The sequence below is a fragment of the Chrysemys picta genome, chromosome 1 (assembly GCF_011386835.1).
Source record: "Chrysemys picta bellii isolate R12L10 chromosome 1, ASM1138683v2, whole genome shotgun sequence".
In the NCBI taxonomy this organism is placed as follows: Eukaryota; Metazoa; Chordata; order Testudines; family Emydidae; genus Chrysemys; species Chrysemys picta.
The window spans coordinates 92,282,145-92,305,887 of NC_088791.1; the positions used below are offsets into that span (position 1 = coordinate 92,282,145).

At 50.3% G+C, this 23,743-nt stretch overlaps 2 protein-coding genes across 9 annotated transcripts in view; one reads left to right on the top strand and one right to left on the bottom strand.

Moving 5' to 3' along the window:
- L3MBTL2 (L3MBTL histone methyl-lysine binding protein 2) lies at nt 1-22,920 on the bottom strand. 8 transcript variants are annotated; one of them, XM_065579601.1, is made up of 17 exons: nt 22,709-22,920; nt 20,416-20,692; nt 19,940-20,073; nt 19,443-19,566; nt 19,257-19,336; nt 14,087-14,204; nt 13,549-13,683; nt 11,739-11,827; nt 9,805-10,036; nt 8,680-8,759; nt 7,024-7,128; nt 5,440-5,587; nt 4,644-4,726; nt 3,678-3,912; nt 2,868-2,933; nt 1,711-1,833; nt 1-968 (listed from the first exon to the last, which is right to left on the bottom strand). In XM_065579601.1, exons 1-17 carry the CDS (start codon nt 22,727-22,729, stop codon nt 859-861), a joined length of 2,160 nt encoding a protein of 719 aa, XP_065435673.1. In that variant the 5' UTR covers nt 22,730-22,920; the 3' UTR covers nt 1-858. The 8 variants fall into 8 exon arrangements, with proteins under 8 accessions (XP_065435673.1, XP_042699442.2, XP_042699443.2 ...); XM_042843508.2 differs by having other exon boundaries at nt 13,516-13,683; nt 22,616-22,883; XM_042843509.2 differs by having other exon boundaries at nt 22,616-22,882.
- The window catches only part of SLC25A17 (solute carrier family 25 member 17), a 421,378-nt gene continuing 420,048 nt past the window's right edge, over nt 22,414-23,743 (top strand). Inside the window, exon 1 of the mRNA XM_065580672.1 lies at nt 22,414-22,418. The gene's annotated coding sequence lies outside the window, so the exon portion shown is untranslated. The remainder of the gene's footprint in view (nt 22,419-23,743) is intronic.

Sequence of the window (23,743 nt, forward strand, 5' to 3'; positions counted from 1 at the left end):
TTTGACCTTCTATTACATTTTATTTACAGAGCATTACAGTACATTTCATTGGTGGAATTTACTCTGGGATTGTAAAAATATAATAATCATCCAGCAGTATTGTGCGTCTTGGAGTGGGGAAAAGAGCCAACATAAATACCCTGCTGTCTTCTTCTGGGCTGGATAAGATTTAGCTCATCTCACAGCAGGTGAAAAAATTAATTTATGAGTAAAACCAAGAGAGAGATTCCCTGCTGTAACTTGTTTTCTATCGCCTCCATTTCCCAGCTACTCTCTAGAGCCCTCTTTGGTTCCATGTCCATGTCCCAGAAAGGATGGGAGAGAGGGATGAGCAGCACATCATGGTGGTTCCCCTAGCGACAGCAGCCATGTTTCTGACTTACTTGCTCCCCCTGAGACCGCACACAGTGGTTGTGATTCTGTAATTTCGATGCTCCTCAGATCAGTTTGCAGGCTCCAGACACCAGCCTGAAATGCTAGCATTCCCCATATGCAGCAGCAGCTTCCGACAGCGCTCAGAAAGAGTCATGTCTGTGGGCTAATAGGATTTCCCAGACTCAGAAATCCACCCTCAGATGCCAGCCCATCAGCTAAGTATGGGCTGTATTGCTCTCAAAGTTTGGTGCCTTTTCTGGAAGCTGTGACCTGGGGTTTAACCCCCCACAAAAAATGGAGCTTGCAGGTACTGGGGGTTGTTCTTTGGCAAGGACAAAAGGGAGTTTTGACACATTTGGGGAGTGCCCAGCCCAAAGGAACGACGCCCCTTCTTGTCTCCTGCACAGCTTTACTTGGGGCTTCCCCAGAGTGCAGTGCACATCCCTGCTCAAGGCCAGGAGGTCCCACCCAAGGGAGCAGGGATTAGTCCTCTACCTCCTGCTTTATGCTGCTTATCAGAATGGGAAGTTCTGGGGCTCCGAATTCCACTGCTGACGGGTCGATAGTTTCCTCTTTCACTTGCACAGTGATAACTATTGAGAGACGGAAAGAGGATAAATCAGTCCACCCAGAAAGCTTCATTAACAGTTGGTGTCAACAGCTCCATGGGGCCCACTCTGTTCATACGGACACCCAGTGACAAATGCTTTGGGGGTCCCATCAGTCCCATTTCCCAGCGAGCAGGTGCCCACATCACATACAAATACCAGCCCAATTGGCCCCTCTTACTGGCAGCCTCAGCAGAGACCAAGATGGGAGCAGAACACAGAGTGACCTCCCATCTCAGGCCTCCAGGTCAGGGGAAGCCCATGCTATGGGTGCTGTACCTGTTCTGGGACTAAACAGGGCCAGTCAGCCTCCAGAAGCAGCTGTCATATTCTGGGACCGTTCTCTGGGGAGAAATTCTCCCTCTCTCACACAGTCAGAAACGCATCACCCCCCAACTGGGACCTGCGGAGGCCGATGAGGGACCCAGCAGCGAGGCGTGTCTCACATACAGCTGCTCACAGCATTATGCAGCAGTCAGTTCCTTTGTTTAGAGGCTGCTCTGTGTATGCTGGGGCTGCGCTAACCCTCGGCTTTCGTTGCCATGGAGTTATGCAACCCCCCAGAACCCTGTGGAAGACAGTTAAGTCTTGGCTGTGCTGTCTCCCCAGCCCAGGCCATAGGGACCCCATGCCATGTCTGCTAGGAAGGGGAGCACGCCACAGGATTGCTAATGGCACCCAGCATGAAGGGGAGGGGCTGCAGGCTGGAGCGACTCCCTCTCCTTACTCTCATCAGGTGCTGGCTCCAGTAAGGCCTTGCTTGCAGCTTTTGCTTCTCGCTTTGCTTTTGGGCCAGCTGGTTTCTTGGCTGCCTGCTTGAGGGACCGGGTTTTGGCAGACATCTTTTTCCCTTAACAAAGAAGAATAAAGAGTGTTGGGGAAATCTGTCCTTTTACTAAACACCGTGTTCAACCTCCCCGGCGCAGAGGCGTCACAGGGCGGGGCTAAGCACACTTGACCAGCAAAATGCATTCTGATTGGCTGGAAGGTCATGATATTTCTCCCAATCAGACACACTCCCAACTCGCTGCTCGCTCTGAAGTGGTGGGGAGCGTCTGCAGGGGTTAACTCCCCGCACTCCACATAAACGCACTCCGAAGAGAGGCAGTGGAAGATGGCTATAACCACTCTTCCCATCATCCTAAATATCGAGCTGCAAGTTCTTACACATTAAGGCTCTGGTTCAGCAAAGCACTTAAGCACCTCAGCAGGCCCACTGAGCTCAGTAAGTGCTTTGCTTAATGCTCAGGGCCTAGATCCTGAAAAACTGGCAGGGGTGACCCTGTATTTGGTGTCTGTATAATGTTAGTTAGGGCATTATGGCGAATATAAACTCTGTGGGACAGGAAATGTCATTTACTATGTTTGTACAGCACCTAGCACCGTGGGGTTGTTGATTTTAGGTGCTCTCTCTCTCTCTCGCTCTCTCACACACACAACATGGTCTGAGTCCATTAGCTTCTGGTCCATCACCATAACCATCCTCATCCCCTAACACTAATTGTTAGAAGCTCACATCATGGACTGATCCCAGCTACCCAGACCGGGCTCCCCGTCATTCTACAGACAACAGGGAAGCTGCACGTTGCCGATGAAAGTTCTCAAGAGGCAGGCAGTCCTAGTCTATGTTGGAGCCAACAGACACAGCTTAGCATCCTCCCCCCACACAGTGCCCAGGTCTCTCCTCAGCAACAGCAGCATGACGAGATGCAAAGAGGAATAATGCAGCTATAAACACACACTGGGCCAAGTGTATCCAGAGTCAAAAAAGGCCCTTCTCCTGCCTGCGGAGAGTCACACCTGAGAGGGTTCTTTTAACAGTTTCCAGCCAATGGGGGAAAAGGAGGGCGCTGTGGAGGCGGGGCTAATCAAACTGTCACTCACTTTTCTTTCCATAGGGTTTCTTCTTCTTCTTCGGCACCTCCTTGACCTTCACTGGCGTCGTGGGCTCTGTCATCACGACAAGAGGGAAATGAAAGCTGGGCTCCATCACCAGCAGATAACTGGAATGCCACGTTATAAGGCAGATACAAGACCCACTCCCTCTCCCTGAGCCAGCCTGCCACAAAAGCAGAGGGAAGAGCTGGCTATAGTGGTGCTGCTAGGTGTATGGATGTGAGGTGAGCATGACAGGCTGGGCATAGCTGGGGGCGCAGTGGTACACCAGGGAAGATGGGGTAGTGCAGGGATGAGGCTAGCGATTCTGGGATGGAAGAAAGGAAGGTATCTGAAGTGCAGCAGTGGCAGCCCCTGCTAGTTGAAGAGAGGAGTGACACCCGTGTCATCACAGGGCCTGGGAAAGGGAGGGGGGTAGAGCTGCACCTGCTGCAAGGTTGGGTGGGGTAAGGAAAGAGGGAGAGTACAGCTAGAAGGGGGCATGGAAGTGCTCACGTGATGCCCCATTTCAGCAGGAGCAATCCCCCATTGATTGCTGGGACGGAAAACAAGGGAGACTAAAATCCACCTCAAACTGTCAGTCTTCTCTCCTCACCACGCAGATCTGGTTCCTCTGGTCAGTGAATGAGCTGAGAGGGGGGTGAGGGGTGTATGGAGTCCATGTGGGACTAGGGAGACGGTTTATCTTCCCCACAAGTCACAGAAGAGCAGGACATACAAAGCAGTGGGTCAGAAACCTGCCACCAAATTCAGCGTCACCACAAATCGGGGCAGAAGAACCAATCAGCGTTCACCAACCTGGGGCCACTGGTGGCTGCAGCTGGTAGCCCGTCAGCTCACACCAGCCTACAGCATAGATATCTGGTGACTCACAGTCCACCCACTGGTCATACTCGCTGTCCCAGCCGTCAAAGTGGATGCTGAGGAGCCGGTGGACCACACGCTTTACGGTGGCCACGCAGATGAGTCGCGGCTCCATCAAATCCACTGCTTCCAGCTTCATGCCGGCCTTGAAGCCATGGTTTGGGCAGTCCTGGGAAGAGGAAAAACCCAACCCAGTCACATCCAGGCCAATCCCAAGTCCTAATGCAAATACACCGGTGTGATTATGCCTGTAGTTCAGGAAAAGGAGACAGAGCACAGTGATGCCTCTTTGGTGTCTCTCAACAAAGTCCATATCAGGATACCTATGGGGGACTTCAGCTACCCCCATACAAACAGCCCCAATCCCCAGCGAAGCTCAGCCTGACCACAGAGATGCCAGATGCTAAACCAGGGGGTACAGCTCTGCAGGGTTCGAAGGACGTCTGACTGAGCCCCGTGAGCCAGCACAGTCATGGGGACCGAGGAAGTGAGACAGGTGTGGCACTGTCCCATGACACCATCATGCCATTTTGCTGGTGTGGAATGACTCCTGCCTCCCCCTCCCAGAGAGGGCTGCATTTCAGTGCAGAGACTGATCCCTGTATGGACAATCTGTGATGAGCTTGGAGACCCGTGTGAGCTTTAAAGAAATGCAAGTCGCCCTAATCAAAAGCCCATTCCATTATGAAATTCAGAGCAAGACAGCACCCGCTGTCATCACCAGCCACCAAGTGCCATCCTCATGGAGCCTATGGGAAAGAACTCAGGACACATCCACTGACGGGAGTGAAACCTCCCAGAACAGCCCAGCTCAGAAACTCTCATGGTGTGTTTGCTCCTGCCAGCATGCTGGGTCCAAGCCGGTGTGTCTGCCTTGCCCCCCTCCCAGCCGGCACTCACCATGTTGAAGAGCCGCACTGGCACGGCTTTTGATTTGGTCTTTTCCAGGTAACTTGTCCAATTGAAATTCTTTGCATCATACCCTGCAAAAGTAGAAAGGTCCCAGGGCATAAGAGCCGGCAGAAAGAGAGAGTGTGCAAGGAAGGAGCAGTAGCTCACAAGGCTGCACAACTATCCCCCGGCACTTCCAGGATGCAGCTCAAAGGAAGGTAAGAGGAACTGCACCGCTCTGCCAATGCACAGCAGTCCGGGACTCCCTTGCTGAGCACAGATTGGGAACAGCATCAAGCGGTACAATAGCTTTGAGACATGGACAAACATGTATCCAACAGGGACTCAGCTGAAATTAAACAGCCCCTGTCAATCACCACATGCAGGAGGAAATGGACTTTAAACACATTACTAGGCATGATCTCTCTCCTGCCACCAGGAATGTCAAGGGCAGTGTTGAAAGCAGGAGGAGACCCTCATTTTCTGGATCAGACAACCCAGGGGGTCTAGAATCCGCTGGCAGTGATAGAGAAGGCAAGTTCAGATCAGACTTCCATTTTATTTCAGATTAGGAGCCATCAAATACTAAACATTCTTTGGAGCAAGACGTGAGAGTAAGGCCAGTTCGAATGGATCAGCTGTTGCAACCTCACCAACCCTGACTCTTCAAAAAAGAAGCAAGCAGGCCTGGGCCCCACAATTTTGGTCAGTCCGAGCCACATTTAAGTCATCATGTGCCCTAAGGAGCGGTGTAGCCCAAGGACCTCAGAGTTCGGGGTGGGGGTAGGAGGTTTCAGAGTCTCACCTTTTGGAGGGGTCAGGTCGATGTTGTTCTTCTGGCAGAAGTTGACAGGGAAGATGGCATGTGAGGAGGCATGGTAACAGAACCAATCAGAGCCATCTGCAGATGCTGCCCCATCAATGCCGATCATGAGATAACCATCCAGCAGGACCTGACAACACAAGGGGAGGGCATGAGAAGAGCAGCTCAGCTTGCTCTAAAGCCTTTCATCCTGAAAGATCCCCAAGGCCTCTATGGTTTGTCTATCGGAGGATCATACCCTCGCTAGTGAAATGCAGCCACCTCTGGGGTGGAGCATGGTAGGTGCTAAACAATGCACAGCAATACACTGAAATGTTGTATCATAGATGGAGGAGTGGGAGCTTCTCCAGCTGAAACTGCAGCAGGAGTTTTAGTCAACAGGACCTAGTGACCTGGAATGGAATTTGACAGGGACACAGGGCTGATGTCAACGCTCTTGTGAAAAGTGCCATAACCTTAAATGGTCAGGAGCTCAGTTTTCCATCTCAAAGGACAGTGCCTCCTCCAGCAGCTCAGAGCCCCCTCAAGGCAGTGATGGGTCACTGGTTCACTACTGACTCAAGAGGGAACAGCACAACCCATTGTCTCACCACCACCACTCTGTGCCTTGGGAGTCCCCATCCAATCACCAACCAGGCCTGACCCTGCTTAACCTATAAAATATAGCAGGCGTACATGATGCAGGAGTTAACAAAGTCGCCTATTCGTTCCCACAGTTCCAATCCTTCAAAATGGCTCGTGCCAGACATGGCTTCAGGGGAACATTTCTGGACAAATAAAGAGCCCTCCTGTAAGTTCTAGTCAACCTTTTGCTTCAAGTCCCTCCCCTCTGGGTTGTGCGAGGAGACGATGATTTTCTGGGAGAGAATTGGAAGCCCCTGGTGATGCTGCCTCTCAAGTTATGCAAAGTGGACTACAGAGTCTAGAGAAGGAAAAGGCTCCCGGGGATCATATCGCCCATCGCCCTGGTAAGTGATGCAAGGCGCTCCACAGGGAGCGGGGAGTGATGGGAGAGAAAGCAAGACTGGGAAGCCAGGCAATGCAGAATGTAGGAATACACACAGCCCTTCCCCCTAACATTCCCTGCATCCCTTACTCCTCAAAGCCATGCTCTGTACCCTGTGCTGACACCCTCCAGGAGCTGCTGAGATCTTCTGGGAAAGCAGATCCTCCCTTCTGATTATCCAGGGGCAGAGGATGTGGGAGAAGTGCATAACACATGGGCTGCACTGGCAAGGAACTCAACCAGCTGCAGCAAGTCCACTTGTCCTCAGGCAGCATATACACACCTGTAAACTGACCCCAGCCTTGAGTGCCCCCACTGCTGAAGCCGCCGGCAGTCTGCTGGCCCCTGAACAAGTGCCCCAACCCAACCTCCTTCCCTGCTGCCTCACTCCCTCAGAACCCTCCCAAAACAGGAGCCCTGACTCCTCTCACAAGCCCCAGACAGGCCCCCTACCTCGTCCTGCCCTCTAAGGATGCTGAGCAGAGGCTCGGATGTCACCAGCTTCGACTGGGTGTCGTTAAGCAATGCCGTAGGCTCTGTCCCCTCTCAGCCCAGGTTACCTTGCACACAGTAGCCACGCAGATGTTGCCCAGATTCAGGGGGTCAATAGCTTCCAATTTCATGCCTTCCACGAACCAGCCACCCTCAGCGTAAACAGCCCGCACCTAAACAGACCGCGGGGAAAAGACAAACTGGGAGTCACCGTCAGGACCATGGCCCGTCTCTGAGTGCAAAGGGGATTCAAAGACCCAGAGGGGCACAGCAGGGTGGAAGAAGGGGAAGGAAAGGTTGCCCTAAAGCAGAAAACCAAATGACTGAAACACGATGGGGGGGGGAGAAGGGGGGAAGGTGCTAATTTGATTCTAAAACAGAGGCAAACTAAGCCCAATGGAACAAAGAGAAACCCCCATAAAATCAATCAATAAATCAATCAAAGAGCCAGCCACCCCAATGCCATCCCCAACCCAGAGCCAACAAGCCTCCCATGGAGCAAGCCCTTCCTTCCAGCCCAGCCTCTGTAGCACACAAGCCTCTGACCTGAGCTCCCTCAGACCTCCCTCGTGTTAGCATCCCCTTCCACCCTTGGCTGACGACTACTGTGCATCCACCCCCTGATCTAAGTGCAGGAACACCTCCCTCCCGACCCCCACGCAAGCCCTGTCCCCAACCGAGCCTCTCAGCTACTCCTCACCCAAGTTCCTAGTTCTGCCTGCATCCTCAAGTCCCTCCATCCTGACCTTGAATGAGCAAATGTCCTCTCCGGCTCCTGACCACGTCCCCCACCCCATCCTCAAACATCCCCCATTCCAGCTCCAAGCCCCCACATCCCCAACATCAAGCAAAGCCTCAGGGCAAGTGAACCCCCTCATCCCAGCCCCAAACAAGCCCACCGTGCTGAGTTCTGTGGGCCAGACATTGCTCTGCTGCCGCGAGGGGGAAGAGAGCTCAGCATCTACATGAGTTAGAGTCCAAAGAGCAGTGCGGAAGTGCGGGATGGGTCCCACCATCTCCTGGCAAAGCTTCCCCCATCACCCCCTTGTTGGGATATGTAAGGGTTAAGTAGAGACCTGGGAAACCGCTGGTGTGCTGACATGGTATTAGGGAGTAGAGGCACGGGCAGGCACAGTTTCTGAACTTGATAAAGTGCTACCCCTCTCCCTTCCCTTCTGCTTGTTAAGGATTGATAAGCGTTGCAGCTGCATAAGGACTGTGGGGATCTAAGGGATACTCTTTGTGTAAAGCAGGGTTATCTCCCCCTCCCTTCATTTCCCAGCTACATAAACCAGCTCGGGGTCATGGCCCCGTCCTCCCTTCCCTAAGAACTGCTGATTAAGGGAACTTTTGGCTGCAATTACTGCAAAAAAATGTATCTTCAAGATAAAATGTCTGTAGAATATGCTTAATGCTGTAAACAGTAAACAGGGGCTGGGATAATTATATTCAGTATATAGCTATTAATATTCACTATATGGGCATTCATATTACTCGATAAGGGTTTGGGGGGCATTGTAGTGAATGTAAGTATTTACATACTAACTTAGATAAAAGGAGTGTGCTGTAACTATTCCAGTGCTTACTCGACAACTGGGTCAAGGGGAACAAGTACCGCAATAAAGAAACCCGTTTACTCAATCCGCCTCTGGGTCCTCCTGCTCCTTCGCTAACACCCCTCTTTGCTGTGGCAGTCTCAAGGCGCGAGGGCTGAGCTCTCCTACCTTCTTGAAGAGGTAGGGGACGGCATCACAGTAGATCTTCCGGAAGGTGGGATGGTTCGCCATGTCACTGCGCTTTTCTTCTGCCGGGGGAGAGAAACAAGAAGGAGAAGCAGAAATGAGAGATCTCCTGTGACAGAGGGGGAGCCCTGCTAAGGTCAGAGGTCAGCATTGATAAGAAACCGGAAGGCACCAGGTAGTCAGAAAGGGCTGGAAGGGGATGTTCAAAATTACAAAGGGAAAATGCATCAGTCCCTTTGTATTACTATATCCTGTATTATGGAAATAAAGGGTCCCTTGAACTCAAAGGATGGTAGATTTATCACGGATATAAACTTCTATACACAATATATGATAACCAGGCGGAGATGTGCTCTGGGGGGTCAGCAGGAGAAAGGGAAGGACACCTACGCTGAACTTGGATTTCTTTTTTAAAGCATAACAAAGCATGCTGGCCCCTTTAGGAGTGGGTGCTGCTAGCCTGCCTCTTAATAATAATGAAAAGAATTCTAGGAACTGATGGGAAGAGTAGTCCAAGATCATATGATGCCTCTTGGTCTCTGGACTCCCCTGGGGAACTATATTGCCCACAAATTCCTCTCCTTAAAAGGCCAAGCCCCAGAAAGTGGTGACCTAATGTCACCTGCTTTTAAAGGGGCCAGCAAGCTTTGTCACATAAGGCTCAATAAATGTATAGCCATTAATACCATCTGTAACTATGCAGGCTAACATAAAGGTACAGTGTACTCACACTTCACGGGGAGAAACTGACTGCCTCTTGAGGAATCGAATAAGAAATTACACTTGTACCACTGACATGCAGCAGAGCGTATTTGGCCAGGTGCATTACACTGGGTTGTTTGGCCTCTGCAACATCTCATAATGGATACTAGAGAGTAGGTTACATGGGCAGGTAGAACCACTGGTCTGCTACGGCTAGAAGCAGATGATGTGATTTTATCACTGCTGGCCCAGCTTGCAGGACACGGGATGGCCGTGTCAGAATCAGAACCATTCCATGAAAACCCAGGACTAGGGTCAACTCTAATCTTGTGTCAGTGTCTCCCTGGGACCAACCAATAGACAGCAGGCTGGGAGAGTCCCGAGAAAGGCCACATGGATTTGTACCTGTCTTCTTGATGTTGTGACCCACCCTACGTGACCAGCCCACTGGGTGGATCAGAGTGCTCCACATATGGCACCAGAAGTCATCATCGCTATCCCCATCCTCATAGAGGAGCCTCAGCCGGCCACCAATCACCGTGTCCACTACCGCCATGCGCGTCCGAGACACTTGGGTCTTGTCCACTACCTCCACCCGCATGCCCTGACGGAATGGGTACTTCATGTTCTCCGCCATCTGCGAGGACAACAAACAAACAGGATCTCTCAGAGCCCTTCGTCCCCAAACGCTTTATACAACATGACCCTCTCCACATGCACACTGATCACTTGGCTGCACGTCAGCGCTGGGAGGAACAGACACCTCGAGGGAGGGACACAGCAGCCATTCTGAGACCGTGCCGCTGCACAACTGGGGACAAGAAGGGCTGAATAACCAGTCCTAGTGAAATCCCTGTGATAATTATAGTTTGGCAGAATGCAACTGCTTCAACCCAAACTGGGCCAGGGCAAGGGGTCTCACTCCTCACTTCCGGTGAAGGTGGCCAAAAGGTCTTCCATAGCCACCTCAGGTCAGAAACTTATTGGAGTCTCTCAATTGACTTCAAGGGGCGTGGGATCAAGCCCTTTGTTTCACACTTCCTAGAAAGACCGAACCTCCAGCAACACCCTCCAATCCCACCACTATCCTGGAGCACTTGTACAGACTAACTAAGGGACTTCATACTGAGTCACCCGCATCACCCTGGCTTTTCCTTTGGGGGACTCCCAAATTTTGATCAGGCCCAACCCAACCTATCCTTGAGAACGTTCAAAGGCATTTATAAAGTAGGTATATCAGAGCCCAGGGGCTCAGAGAGCAGGGAGATCTAGTGCCATGTGGCAAAATGCACGTTAGCAACATCTCTATGGGGCCACAACCCCACATGTGCCTTGTAGAAGTTTTTCTCCAGACTTGGGCATGAGGAGAAAGAGTATTTCTGTCTGGAAACGCCTTGGACACGGTAACATTCCAGTCTCTCTCTAGCACTTCACTGCCAACTCTCCCCTTAGTCAGTGGCAACTCTCACCAGAGCTTGTCTCCACCACGGCTCAGTGGGTCTGACAGATTATCCCATGAACAAACAGCTTCATTGTAATCACAACCGCCTCAGAAACCATGGAAGACTCTAGTTCAGTGTCTCCAGTTCAATGTCCCTGACTACCCTGGATTCTGCAGATAAGTGAATCCCGTCAAGTTCTTTTTCTGCCTGCCATTTCATGGTATTATTTTCCCCATCAGAAATTTAGAAAGAAACTTTTCAAAACTTGCCAGCAGGGGGAGCCTGCCTTCTCGCTCGACTGACGAGTCGCATCTACTAACATCCTTTCAGATTATTAAAAAAATCTGCCGAACTGTCAAGATCTAAATGACTTTTCACATCCAGTGCTACTGACTCTGTGCATTTCAGGAGAGCCAGTGACGCTAGTCTAGTCAGTTTGGTCTTTCTCTCATTCCCCAGCATGTTGCTGTGCTTCCAAAAGTGAAGAATGTTTCTGTTCAAAACAAACAACTCATTCACTGAAATAAAACAATTCACATTTAACAGCAGGATTTGCTTGTGTGCGCACGCACAAAGGGAAACAAAACCCCCACCAATATTTGGGCCTCAACTGTTTAAGAACATCCTTTTAAGCCCTGTCCTGAAAGAGAAGCAATCAGGCTGACTGGGTCAAAGAACCCGCACTGCCAAAGGAGCATTCTGTCCTACTTTCCAGGTATGTCAGGCAGCCCTTAAAGAAAAATGCCCTCCCCCACCCTGCACTATACTTGTTCTCCCTCCCAGTGCCAACGAGCAACAGGAGAGGTGAACAGAGCTTGAACCGAGAGAGAGAGACTCCCCCCACAGTGCTGTGTCTCCCTCTGTGAGCTGGATGGATGGTAGAACCTTCCCCTTTACCTTGATGTGGAAATCCACAGGGATGGTCCTTGCTCCCACCAGCCTTTTCATGAGGTACCCCCTCCAGTCTGTGTACTTGGCGTGGATAGCTGTGCAGGAACAGAGAATAACAGTTCATGTTACATGTCCGTTGCACCTTCATGAGGGCACAAAGTTAACAATGCATTTGACCCCTTCCCTCCTTTCCAGGAACTGCCGGTCTCAATTCAAGATGTTCTTCCCATTCAGATACACCAATGATCACTAGTTTTTCCACTCACACATTCACAGCCACACTGCAGCTATGCACCGGCAGAATGTCAGGTGTCTGATGAGCTCGAGGGGCTTTGCAACCATTTGGCATAGAAAGCAGAAGAAAATTAGTTGTTATTATTCTATTATCTTTGCACCAAGGAGCCCCAGTACAGATCAGGATCCCATTGTGCTAGGTGTATACATATTTAGAATAGTGGTTGGTACAGAGGAGGTCAGTCAGCCCCTAACACAAGAACTAGGGAGCACTTGATGAAAATTAAAAGGCACCAAATTTAGAATGGATAAAAGGAAATCCCCTCAACCCAAAGGCCGGTTGGAGGTGGGATACTGAGCTAGAAGACATGATCTGTGCCTTGGAAAACTTACAAACTAAGATCCCAATCCTGCAACTGGATTGACACACATGAACCTGTGTATCCATGCAGGGCACCACTAATTTCAAAGGGGCTTCACTTGGGAGCAAGAGTCTGCCCATGCTGATATGATTGCCAGACCAGGGCCTAATTTGGGACATGAGGCTGTATAGATTCATAGATTCCAAAGCCAAGAAGGGACCATTATGATCCTCTAGTCCAGTGGCTTTCAACCTTTCCAGACTACCCCAAGTTTTTCTTGTGTACCCCAAGTTTCACCTCACTTAAAAACTTGCTTACAAAATCAGACATAAAAATACAAAAGTGTCACAGCCACACTAGTACTGACAAATTGCTGACTTTCTCATTTTTACCATACAATTATAAAATAAATGAATTGGAATATAAATGTACTTACATTTCAGTGTATAGACTACAGAGCAGTATAAACAAGTCATTGTCTGTATGAAATTTTAGTTTGTACTGACTTTGCTAGTGCTTTTTATGTAGCCTATTGTAAAACTAGGCAAATATCTAGATGAGTTGATGTACCCGCTGGAAGACCTCTGCATACCCCCAGGGGTATGCATATCCCTGGCTGAGAACCTCTGCTCTAGTCTGATCTCATGTAAAACACAGGCCATAGAACTTCCCCAAAATAATTCCTAGAGGAGATAGTTTAGAAAAACATCCAGTCTTGATTTAAAGATGATCAGGGATGGAGAATCCACCCCGAGCCTTGGTAAATTGTTCCAAGGTCATAGGGGCCGGGGGGGAAGATTGGAATAGGCTTTGGAAATGGAAATCATCTGAGTAAGACATGTAAGTCAAGATATGTCAATTTCAAACTATGTAAGTAGCATTTAACTCCCCCTTCCCCCCCAATGTGCCAGAATTCTGCTCTTTTACCAGCACCTCTAGTGAGCTTTCTGGTTGAGGATGGATAGACACAGTTCTTCCCATCACCCTCCAGCACCACTCCTAATCAACCAGAGGGAGTTGCAGAGAGAGCAATGCAAGGAGCTGCTTTCTCAGGACCAAGAGAAATGAACACTTCATAAACAGAAGACAGCAGCAGATCTGCATTCCCAAGCGTTACAAACAGGACATCGCAAGACTAAATTAGGAGAGAAACCAAGACTGCTACATGTGGAATTAAACACTGGCACCTCCTCTCAGCACGGCACCCGACAGGCACTCACTCTGGGGGGGTACCAGGATTTTGCTGTTGATAGCACACCAGCCGATGGGGTGAATGTCCACTGTGCCCAGGTTGCACCAGAAGTCATGGCTGGAGTCATTCTCAAAGCCTTCGTAGCGCAACAGCGCCCTATATCCTGCCGGAGACAAGAGAGGGAAGAGATGCATTAAATCTTGACGGTTTCTCTGCACTGGTTACTTTGTTCCCTACAATACATTCTCCAGCACTACATGGAAATTGGCTTCCAGTGACTCAAGCAAAAGGACTTCCACTTCCCTTGGAAGACTAGCACAGCTTAATGGAGCGCAGCAACAAAGTCCTTCCACGAGTCCTGCCGGTTTACCTTTGTTTAGGTTCCATCTATTACTCCTAAACAACTCTTCTCCCTCCTGGCATTTCCCCCTTTCAAAGACCCCTGGATGGCTCCCATAGCCCCGTTAAGTTGTCATATGGCCAGGCCAGATAGATTTAGCTCTTTTAAACATTCCTCAATTATCGCCAATCCTTCTCAGTTCCTGATAAGCCTCTCAGAGACCTACCTGCGATCTGGATGACAGAGGCGATCCAGTACACCCGGCTAGGGAGCACAGCATCACTATTCAACACCTCCACCTTCATCCCTTTCATCACGTCCTCCCACTGCTCAAACAGCGGCACCTGCAAGATTGGGGCAGAAATGAAGGGAGAGGAGAGAAGGGAATGGTATTTTGCAGACACAATCTGCCTCTTGCTCACAGAGCTGTGCTCCAAAAATGTATGCTTTCATTTAAACCACAGGTATTTCTAGCCCTTAGGGCTGTAAAGAAAAACTATGACAACACGAACCCAGCATAATGAGGTACAATTGCCTTCGTAAGTCTGCACACACCCTGAAACAGCAAGTTCTGAACTGTTCAGTTCATCCCAATGGGGTATTGACTTTGAAATCCAAAGATGGCTTTAGCGCCCAGATCATAACAAGACTGACACCACCAAGCTGTTCTCTGGCTCTGGGACAAGCAACAGTGACTGCATAACTTCAGAATGAGAAAGAAGAGTTTTCCATACCTCTGGTGAGCTAACTATGACCCTGCGGTGCCAGTCCATTAGGACAAGCGTGCTAATCACCAGGAGAAAAAAAAGAGGCAATTGCCCCATGGAAGCTGGCTACCCCAGACAATCACCCAGCAGCTGGACACCAGTTTGAGATCATGAAGACCACAGTAGGTGCTACTATCATGGTTGTTATTTCATGGGCTGCATGCATGGCAGTACAGTGTTGTAGGGGTGCGTGAGCAAGGTGGCCAACGTGCCAGAAATCACTGAAGGACTTGAAGTATTACACTTTCCAAACGGTTTAGGAGCTATCAATAGAACTCACTTGGCCCTTCTTCTCCCACAAGTACATCACAGCAGCACTGCCTTATAGTGACACCAGCCCCAGTGGAGCAGCATAGCAGGTACCTGAACACGTATATAGGAAGACCACCCAAAGCACATGATGCCACAATACAGAAAAAGTCTAGAGTTTAAGAATGGACCAGAGGGAGGGAAAATTATTCCCATAATAAAATATTGACATGAATGGTGTCCCCACTCCCAGTGGGGTCCTAAGTGCATAGCCACTTCCTAATCACACCCACTCAGAGGATGCCATTTCAGCTATATATTTAGCAGGAAGGTGGTAGAATGGGTTTTTGGGGGGGCTGAGAGCAAGGCAGAGCTATCCACTGACCTGCAATGACAGCACAGGGACAAGCATAGCAATTATAACATCTGTTTACTGCATATGTGAAACCAAGGGAGATGACGTCTATGATGCAGAATTGACTGCAAGCTACAGGCGGCTGATAGGGCACACTGCTGCATTTGAAGCAGTTATTTATATTAGTACTGCATACAATGGTGAAGTACGAGATAGAAGCTCTCTGTGCATCCACCTTCAAAGTGCTAATGGATATGGGGATTCAGTTTTTGCACCAGGACTCCGCTGCACTGGGGTTCAGTTTCTCCGTCAGTGGCAGAAGTGATGTATAGTCATTATCCCCTTAGCTTAGAGCTCAGCTCTGCCACCTTGATTAGCAGCTTTCACTAGTAGTAGCCCCATTGCCTAGTATCTGCCCTGAAAACAATGTAGGTGACAGATTTAGGCCCTTCATGTATACAGTGTGGAAGTTTATGGCAGAAAGCATTGGGGGGGGGGGGGGTGTACTGATGGGCCAACTGCTGCAATTAAGAGATGTTCTGCAACATTAGAGTGGAGGGAGCACATCCTTGTTTGTATGCATGTATATAACGTCTGCTTGGGTGAGCGAGGTGGTAGGGGGAGGGAATTGTAAACAGGAATAATTCACTGCAGTATTACAATTAAAGAGGAGGAGGGGGGCTGTCTAAGGCACCAGAGGCTCTCTTATCCAGGAATATTTTTATTGAACACTAAAGGCTATAGGCCAGCTGCAGGAGTAAGACATAACAGCACAGTGCAACAGATCACAGTGACTGATTTGTTGGAGCCACATTTACACTGTAGCCTTGGCCAGGAGGCCTAATGTTGGGTCAATGTAGCAGCCATTTTCTCCTGAGTGACTGTTGATTTGGTGTTTTCTTTAGGAACCATCTCTTCCATTTGCACTTCTCATTCCAGAAAGAGTTCTGCTTCATTTTCCTGTCCTCCTCGTAGAACCTTCCCTTGTCTCTCATAGGCAAGCCTCATTTTAACCACCTTCTCAAACTCATACATGAGTTCAGAACCCTGGCACATGTTCTGGAACACGTCTTGTCCGCTCTTCTTCTGGTCCCCGAGGTCTGTGAACCTTTTCACCACAGTGGATCTGATCAGCTTCTTCCCAGCCTGCTCTGGGAGGTCTATACTGGGGCAATGGTCACTGAAATGAAGAGAGAGTTAACAGCCAAAGCAACAGCACATCCAATATACCAACCAACATGATAAAAGTAATAATTTCACTTCAGTTTCAAACTAGTTCCTTCCTGCAAGATGTCATCTCTAGTCTCAGAAGAAAGTAAGGACATAGCATTGGTATTCACACATCACTTCTAGGAATAAGGGTGGGTGAAGATGCTACTTGATAGGCTAGAGGGAGAAGAGCAAGGAATGATCCTAACTGAATTAGGAAAGGTGGCTTAGATCTCTGGCCTATACACAAAATTGCACCAGTTTAACTGAATCTGCTTAAATCGCACCTTCCATTAATTCAGTGCAATTCTGCGTTGACACTCCTTAAAATCCATTTAACCCTGGCTTACAGATACATTACTTTAAAACTGGCAGTGCCCACACATGGGGCTTGCACTAGTTTAACTCAACCAGGGTATGTCTGTCAGCACATATTGTGAGCCATCCTTACTGTGGGCCAAAAAGGATCCTGCCAACCATCTCTTTACAGGGCTCCCGTCAAGGGAAAGAAGCCATTTTAGAGAGCAAGGGAGAAAGCTGGTAAGTTTGGAGACTTGGTTCACACAGATGAGGGGGGACCAAGCTTTGTGAGAGCTTTTGTGGGGGAGAAGGGAAACTATCATTGCCCTAATACTGGATGACAAGATTGAAGGACCTGCTCAGAGATTTTCCAAATAAAATGTTCCAGGTGTGGGAAAAGCCAAGGGCCAAGACTAATTAGTGTCTGATAAATGTAAAGGATTTTACTGCATGTCAACAGACAGTCGGGAATAGGCAGTGCAATTATTGTATCCTAAACCTATGGGCTGTTCTTTTGTTTGCTTACCCCTTTGCCAATAAAATATGCCTGAGTGTTTTCCATGTTTTTAACAGGAAGGCAGACTGATGGGAGATTGCAGGTAGATAGAGGCAGCAATCTGGTTAGACAGCCAGCACTGCAAATGGGGCAGACGGATATAATCTCACATGAATGTTGTGGCCATTGTGCCCAGCCAGTAGTTTCCTGCAATTAAAAAGTCTCTTGTTTTTAAGACTTTTTACATTGCAATCTCCCCAAAGATCTGCCAAGTTGAGTCCAGCCACATAGTGTGGCTCAGCCAGGCCCTGTGCAGGCCAATGCAGGCATTTCCACCTTGACTGGGAACAGTGGTCTATGAGCCGAAAGGAAGGAGGGGCACAAACAGGTAGAGAGCCTGGGAGATGACAGAGCAACCAAAACAGCTGAGCTGATGAGGGATTTGGCAAGAGCTGCAGAGGCATGTGGGTGGAGACTGTTAGAATAAGGGAAGGGGGGGAAAAGGGATATTTCCACCCTCATGCAAGGTTATAACTGCCCTTTTACATACACTAACCACAGCATCCAGAAGACCCTTTCCCCCACCCCTGTGAAATCAACCTCCCCACTTCCCCAATCAGTACATAAAACAGTAAGAAGGTGCATACCTGCTGCTGTACATATCTCCCAATTCCTAGTTCTGCCAGTTCAACTTGGCTGTCTTCTCCAGTTTCAGGATTCCTGAAATGCAACCAGCAGCTCCAGTCCAGCTCCTTGTCCTGCTAGGCCATGGATCTACTGTCCTTCTGAGAGTTCTCCTTCGAGTCCCCTCAACAAAGCACTGCATGTTGTCTCCATGCTAGTTAGTAGCAAATCAGGCAGAGTGGAAGGGTGTTCTGAACCGTTCATACTAGATCTTCCCTGCCTCCATCTCCTCACAGCACCATCTGACACGCCAAGAAATGTCCATCTCGGCCAGTCTGAACTCAGTTGCCAAGTTATACACTAAACCAGGCTGAGCTGGCCAGGGACCTCTTCCTCTCCCCAGACAGGCATCATAGACCATATATCAGTCTCAGGTCAGTGGCAGCAACCTTGTAAGATGGTCTCCTCTGAGACATGCTGGCAATAGAATCAGCTGGGTTGCAGAAGCAGATGATGTTGCTCGCTGTGAGAATACAGAGCTCCGTGGTAATGGTGTGTGCGATGCTACTTGTATGGACAGGTGGATTCCAGCCAACTAAAGTTTTACACAGCAGAATGTGGATCTCACAGGCAATGACAAGCGTGATGGGGATAATTATTGGGAAGGCCATTGGCATCAGCAGGGCTAAGACAACAGGCAAGCTCCATCCACAATGGCCCTGTCTTGATGGAGACTGGCATAGCAGAGAACCAGTGGCTGTTAGCTTCACCCAAAGCAAGCTAATCCAGATGACCATGGCCTTGGTGCACTAGCAGTAGTGCTGTGTCTGGATGTGATGTGTGCTATGTGCATGCTAGGGGACAGCATGGCAGATAGCACGGCCATTTCCCCTAGTCCACGACATGACCATGGAGTGAGAAGAACAAAGTAATACCAGAAAAACTAAAGGCATAGTGCGAAGACCCACCCACAGCTCAGGTGGGGATGGGGGCAGGGGGAGAAGACCGACAGAGACACGGTTTCTATTTCTAAAAAGTTTGGGGTTCCCTCCAGCACAACTTGGGAGGACAGAGTCCCACTTCCCTCCCATGCCCCACCACCACCTCCAAAGGCCCCAAGTCATTGTGGCTGGAACTGGTTACAGCTGTGAATGGCTGATGCCATTCAATGACATTTCTATCTCAGATAACACCAAGATCCCTGCCCATTTCCCTCCACAGGATTCCAGCATGACCAGCAAGGCTCAGAGACAGAGTCTGATATCAAGCTCTTCTATACCATGTGGCTTCCAAACCTCTTCCTCACTCACCTCATGCACACAGGAAGAAGCCAATAAGCCCAGGTGACATGACACTACACACAGGCAGAAAGGCACAGAAAATAAGGAAAACTCACGTGTTTGAAGCAGCTGACGGGGGCAGCCTTGTAACCATGGTCCTGCAGGTACTTTCCCCAGTCAAAGCCCAGGACAAGGGCTACAGGAGGACACAAGAGAAGAGCATCAAGGTGAGCTGGTTCTGAAGAGTATGCAGAGCCTGTCTAATGCACAGCTCCTTCTTCTCCACCCCAACCTGCACTTACCATCTTGGCCCGTCAGCGTTCCATCTGCCAGTTGCCCTGTCCCCTGGGAATGGAGGAATGCCCCAATTTTGGCAGACCATGCTGCCTTGTGCAGGACTTTAGCCTTCTTTGTAGGTGGTTTGCCCTGTGGAAGCATAAAAAGAAGAGGAAGTTGGGATCCAGAGGCACAGGGATAATGTGTTCCTGAAGGCAAGGTGCAGACTCACCTCCCTATCTCTGGCTGAAGGATTTCAGAGGTCATGACATTCTTCTACACTCACTGGGCCATGAAGAGCCAGAAACACCATGGATACAGCGCAGTTCTGCCCTCCCCATCTTTTCCCACCCATGCAGAGAGCGGGACCCTTAGCATGCCCTAGTGCCCCTCAAGGAAGGAAGGGAGGCACCAATAAGGACTAGACTGCACTTGCTAGAGGCTTATCAGCAGATGGTTGACACTTCCCCCTACAGGCTACTCCCACTTTGATTTCAAAGGCCACCGGGTGGGTGTCACTCACCTGCAGCCTTGCCAGGATGCTGGCTTTCTTGGAGTTTGAGGAGTAGCTCCTGGAGCAGGAGACACTGCAGAAGCGTTTGGTCTTCGAAAAGAAAGCTTCCCTTGTACCCACGATCCCACACATTTCACACACAGCTGGGGGAGAGGAAGATGCACAGAACGAGAGCTGGGGGATACAGCATTAACCCTGCAAGGGCCAAGCCCAGGCCACCAATGCTACAGCACTGGGAAGTGTAACTAATTTGACTAGCCCCAGCAGAACCCTGAGAGCCTCTTGACAGAACTCAGAGAGCATAGAACACAATCTTTTTTTTTTTTTTTTTTTTTTTTAAATCACTGGGCAGTTCCACTCCCAGGGCATGAGTATTAAGCTAAACCACCACACATATCCTGAAGCACTGTACTGCTTTCAAATGGGTCCATATCGGTTTCTAATCAGCTATTGTGCCTCTTTGTTGCATGCAGCGCATACAGTACCTGGCTCAGAGCCACTGTCCTCCATCAATCGGCCTGTAGTGGGCGGATGTAGCGGCAGAGGGGAGGTGGGCAGCTCCCCAGCTTCACGATCTGCCACATCATTATCACTAGACTCATCCAGGCAGGAGCTGCTGTCACTGCCCATGCTGCTGTTGTAACCCCGGAAACTATCATAACCCCCAAACAAGTCCAAGTCGTCGTCATCTTCATCCTCCTCTTCGTCGTCCTCCTCCTCCATCCGCTCCAAGGATGACGTCTTGTGGCAGAAGGAAGACAACTAGCGGAGAGAACAACTCTTCAGACCCAAGATTTTCAATATACCCTTATGCAGTAAGCGTGACCTCAGCACAGCAGGGTTGTCCCACAAGGCTTCGGGAGGGGAAACCTGGTGTGGCTGTTAAGGATTCTATCTAGCAGACCCAAGAGCAAGTGTGTCCAACTCACTTGGGAGTGTGGGGGGCGGGGGGGAAGAGGACTCCCATCTGCTCAGTGAGTTCTCTTATAATGTTTTACCCATCATACTCAGCATTCCCAGAGAAGAAGAACTCAGTCTCAGAAGTGCAGAAAGTGGAGGGTGGAGGAAGGATATCAGGAGTGAGAATGTAGGAGACCTACAGCCATATTAAAGGAAGAGGGTAGTAATAAGTTGGGGGGGGGGGGGGGGGGAAGAGTAGAGAACATGTCCTTTCATCCATTCTTCTTCCCAATAGTTGAACCTGTTCACTGGCAGCATTGGATATTTCTGTGCAGCATGGCAAGGCACTGACATGTCTAACACAGAGGAGACATTTCAGCTTCAGTCACTGAACTCCATGCCACCCCAACATTCCCCAATAAAGCCTGGGACTCGGGGATCAAATTCAGTCCTGAAACAAGGAGGTGCAATTCCTAAGGAACAACTGCACTGCCTTATGTCAGGGCTGAATTTGGCTCAGCAGACGCAGTGGCAGGAAAACAGGACAAGTCACATTTTCACATATTAAACCTTGGACAGACAGATTTGTATGAATGAAAGAGTTTAACATTTAATTTCATCATGAGTTGTTCATGACTATGTCCAGACCCGAAGCTGCTACAGCAATGGGATTGTTAGTAAGGAGGAGCAAGAGGGTAAAGGGACAGTGAACAAGGCAAGACAGGAAGGGTTGATGACTGCAAGAATGTAGGGTAAGAGGTGGTTTGAACTGGGCTTTGGATAGGGATGAAGGAAGTTAGGGGATAAGTTGCTCCTAAGAGATCATGCAACTGCAGCAAAGCATCAGCCTCCATGAGGTAGTGCATGGTGAGGTGTGGCAGAAGGATGGAGAGGCCAGAAATGCCACAGTGGCGGTATAAGGAGAGATCAGTTCACAGAGACACATAGCAAGGAAAGATCAACAATACAGTAGTCACACTGGAGGTTGACTGGTTACTTCAAAGTCACTAGTCCTTTACTGTTCCCAGGTGGCAATACAGTAACAAACTTTTAGGGCAAGAGATACCCTTCAGTCTCCAATCCCTGCACTCCATACTGCTTTCCCTCTTCATTCCTCCCTCCTCAAAACAAGAGCAGCCAGACATACTGGGACACAGTGAAACAGGCTCGGTCCTCGTGTAAACAGATCCAACTCCCATTAAAGAACAGGGGGCTTCCAGCTGCTCCCATCGAACCTGAACAGTTCCCCGCCGAGGCAGCAGCAGGAAAACGGGATATTGTTCACAGCCCTGGGCACGGGCCAGAGCCAAAAGCCGGCAGCAAAGAAGTCCAGGGGCTCAGCGACTACACCCCACCCCAAAGCCAGGCACCACTGATTGCGTTACCTCAACTGAAGGAGCCTTATCTACCCACAGGCAGGTGGGGGCCCGTTACCGCACCACAAACCAGGCCCTTTTACAAACAGAATCCAGGGGACCCTCTGCGAAGGATCCTTCCCTGGCTGCCCACATCCCTGCCAAGCCCCGCTGGCTACGTACGTCCCCCTGCTGCGGCGGGCTGGCCGGGGGCCGCAAAGGGGACGGGGCGGGCTTCCCAGCCACTCCCCTGGGCGGAGCAGGGCTCTGAATGGCGGCCTCTCATCCACAGGTGGCCGAGGCGCCCCAAAGCGCCTGCCACTATAACGCTGGGTGAGACCCACCGTGCTGCAGCGCAGGGCCCCCGGAGCCCCGCAGGGCAGCGCCTGCCTGGCCAGCTCCGCGGCGAGAAGGGGGAGGCGGGAGCTACCGTGTCCGGTGGCGGGTCCCGGGGAAGGCAAAGGGATCGGAGGCTGCAGCATCTCTCGGCCCCTGTCCGGCCCCCAGGGACCCCGCCGCTCACCTCGCCCCTCTCCTGCTCCATGGCTCCCGCCCGGCCCAGCTAACAGCTGGAGGCCGCCGCCAGGCACAGGCTGCCTTTGCTGATCAGGCCCCGCCCCCGGCAGGGCGTCACACGCCAGCCATGAGCGCGTTAGCTTCACCGTCCCCCATGTACCGGAAAAGCCTATTGGCCCCTTGCTCCGGGCCAATCCCCGGAGAGATTGCTTAACAACCGGAAACAGCCGGGAACCCGTCCCTCCCGCCGCGAGGCATTCTGGGAGTTGCAGTTCGCAGGGCCCGGTAGCTTGGCAGAAGGCGGCCGCGTGGGGGGGTTACAGCCCCGCCTTTGAGGCAGGTGGCTCCTGGCGTGCTCCGTCCTTCCGCCTGCGTCATTCTCGCTACAGCCCTGGGCGGGGCGGCGTGGCTCACACCGAGCCGCCTTCCGTCTACTCCCAGGGGCGGGGCGGCCTGCGCTGGGAGGGAGGCGCGAACCTGCAGCAGGGATCGCTCCTGCGCTGGAGCACGCAGCGAATCCTGCCCGGTGTTACCCCGCGCAGGGAGCCAGGCGCTACCCAGTGGGGCCAGCCCTGATGCGGATTCTTGTTTACCTTCAGCGCCTGGAGCCAGGGGGCTGTGTGATGATTTCAGGCTTCCTTCTTAAAGCAGTAAGCTTCTAGCCCTTGGGGCTGTGGAGAAAGTGTCACAATGTGATATTCCCCTCCCCACAGACACACACACTAGAGCCTAAAGACTCAAACAGCAGAAGGTAAATAAAAAACCCACCAAATTGTTTTACATCATCTCATGATTTTTAAAGCCAATCTCTTGATTTTGGATGAGCATGAGTCATGAAGCTTGGCATCCGAAGAAGTGAGGTTTTTACTCACGAAAGCTTATGCCCAAATAAATCTGTTAGTCTTTAAGGTGCCACCAGACTCTTTGTTGTTTTTATGAGTCATGATCAACATCTCAACAGCCCAACACTGTGGCATTTAATTTCAAAAGGGGGAACTATGCAAAAATGAGGGGGTTAGTTAAACTGGGGTTACCATATTTA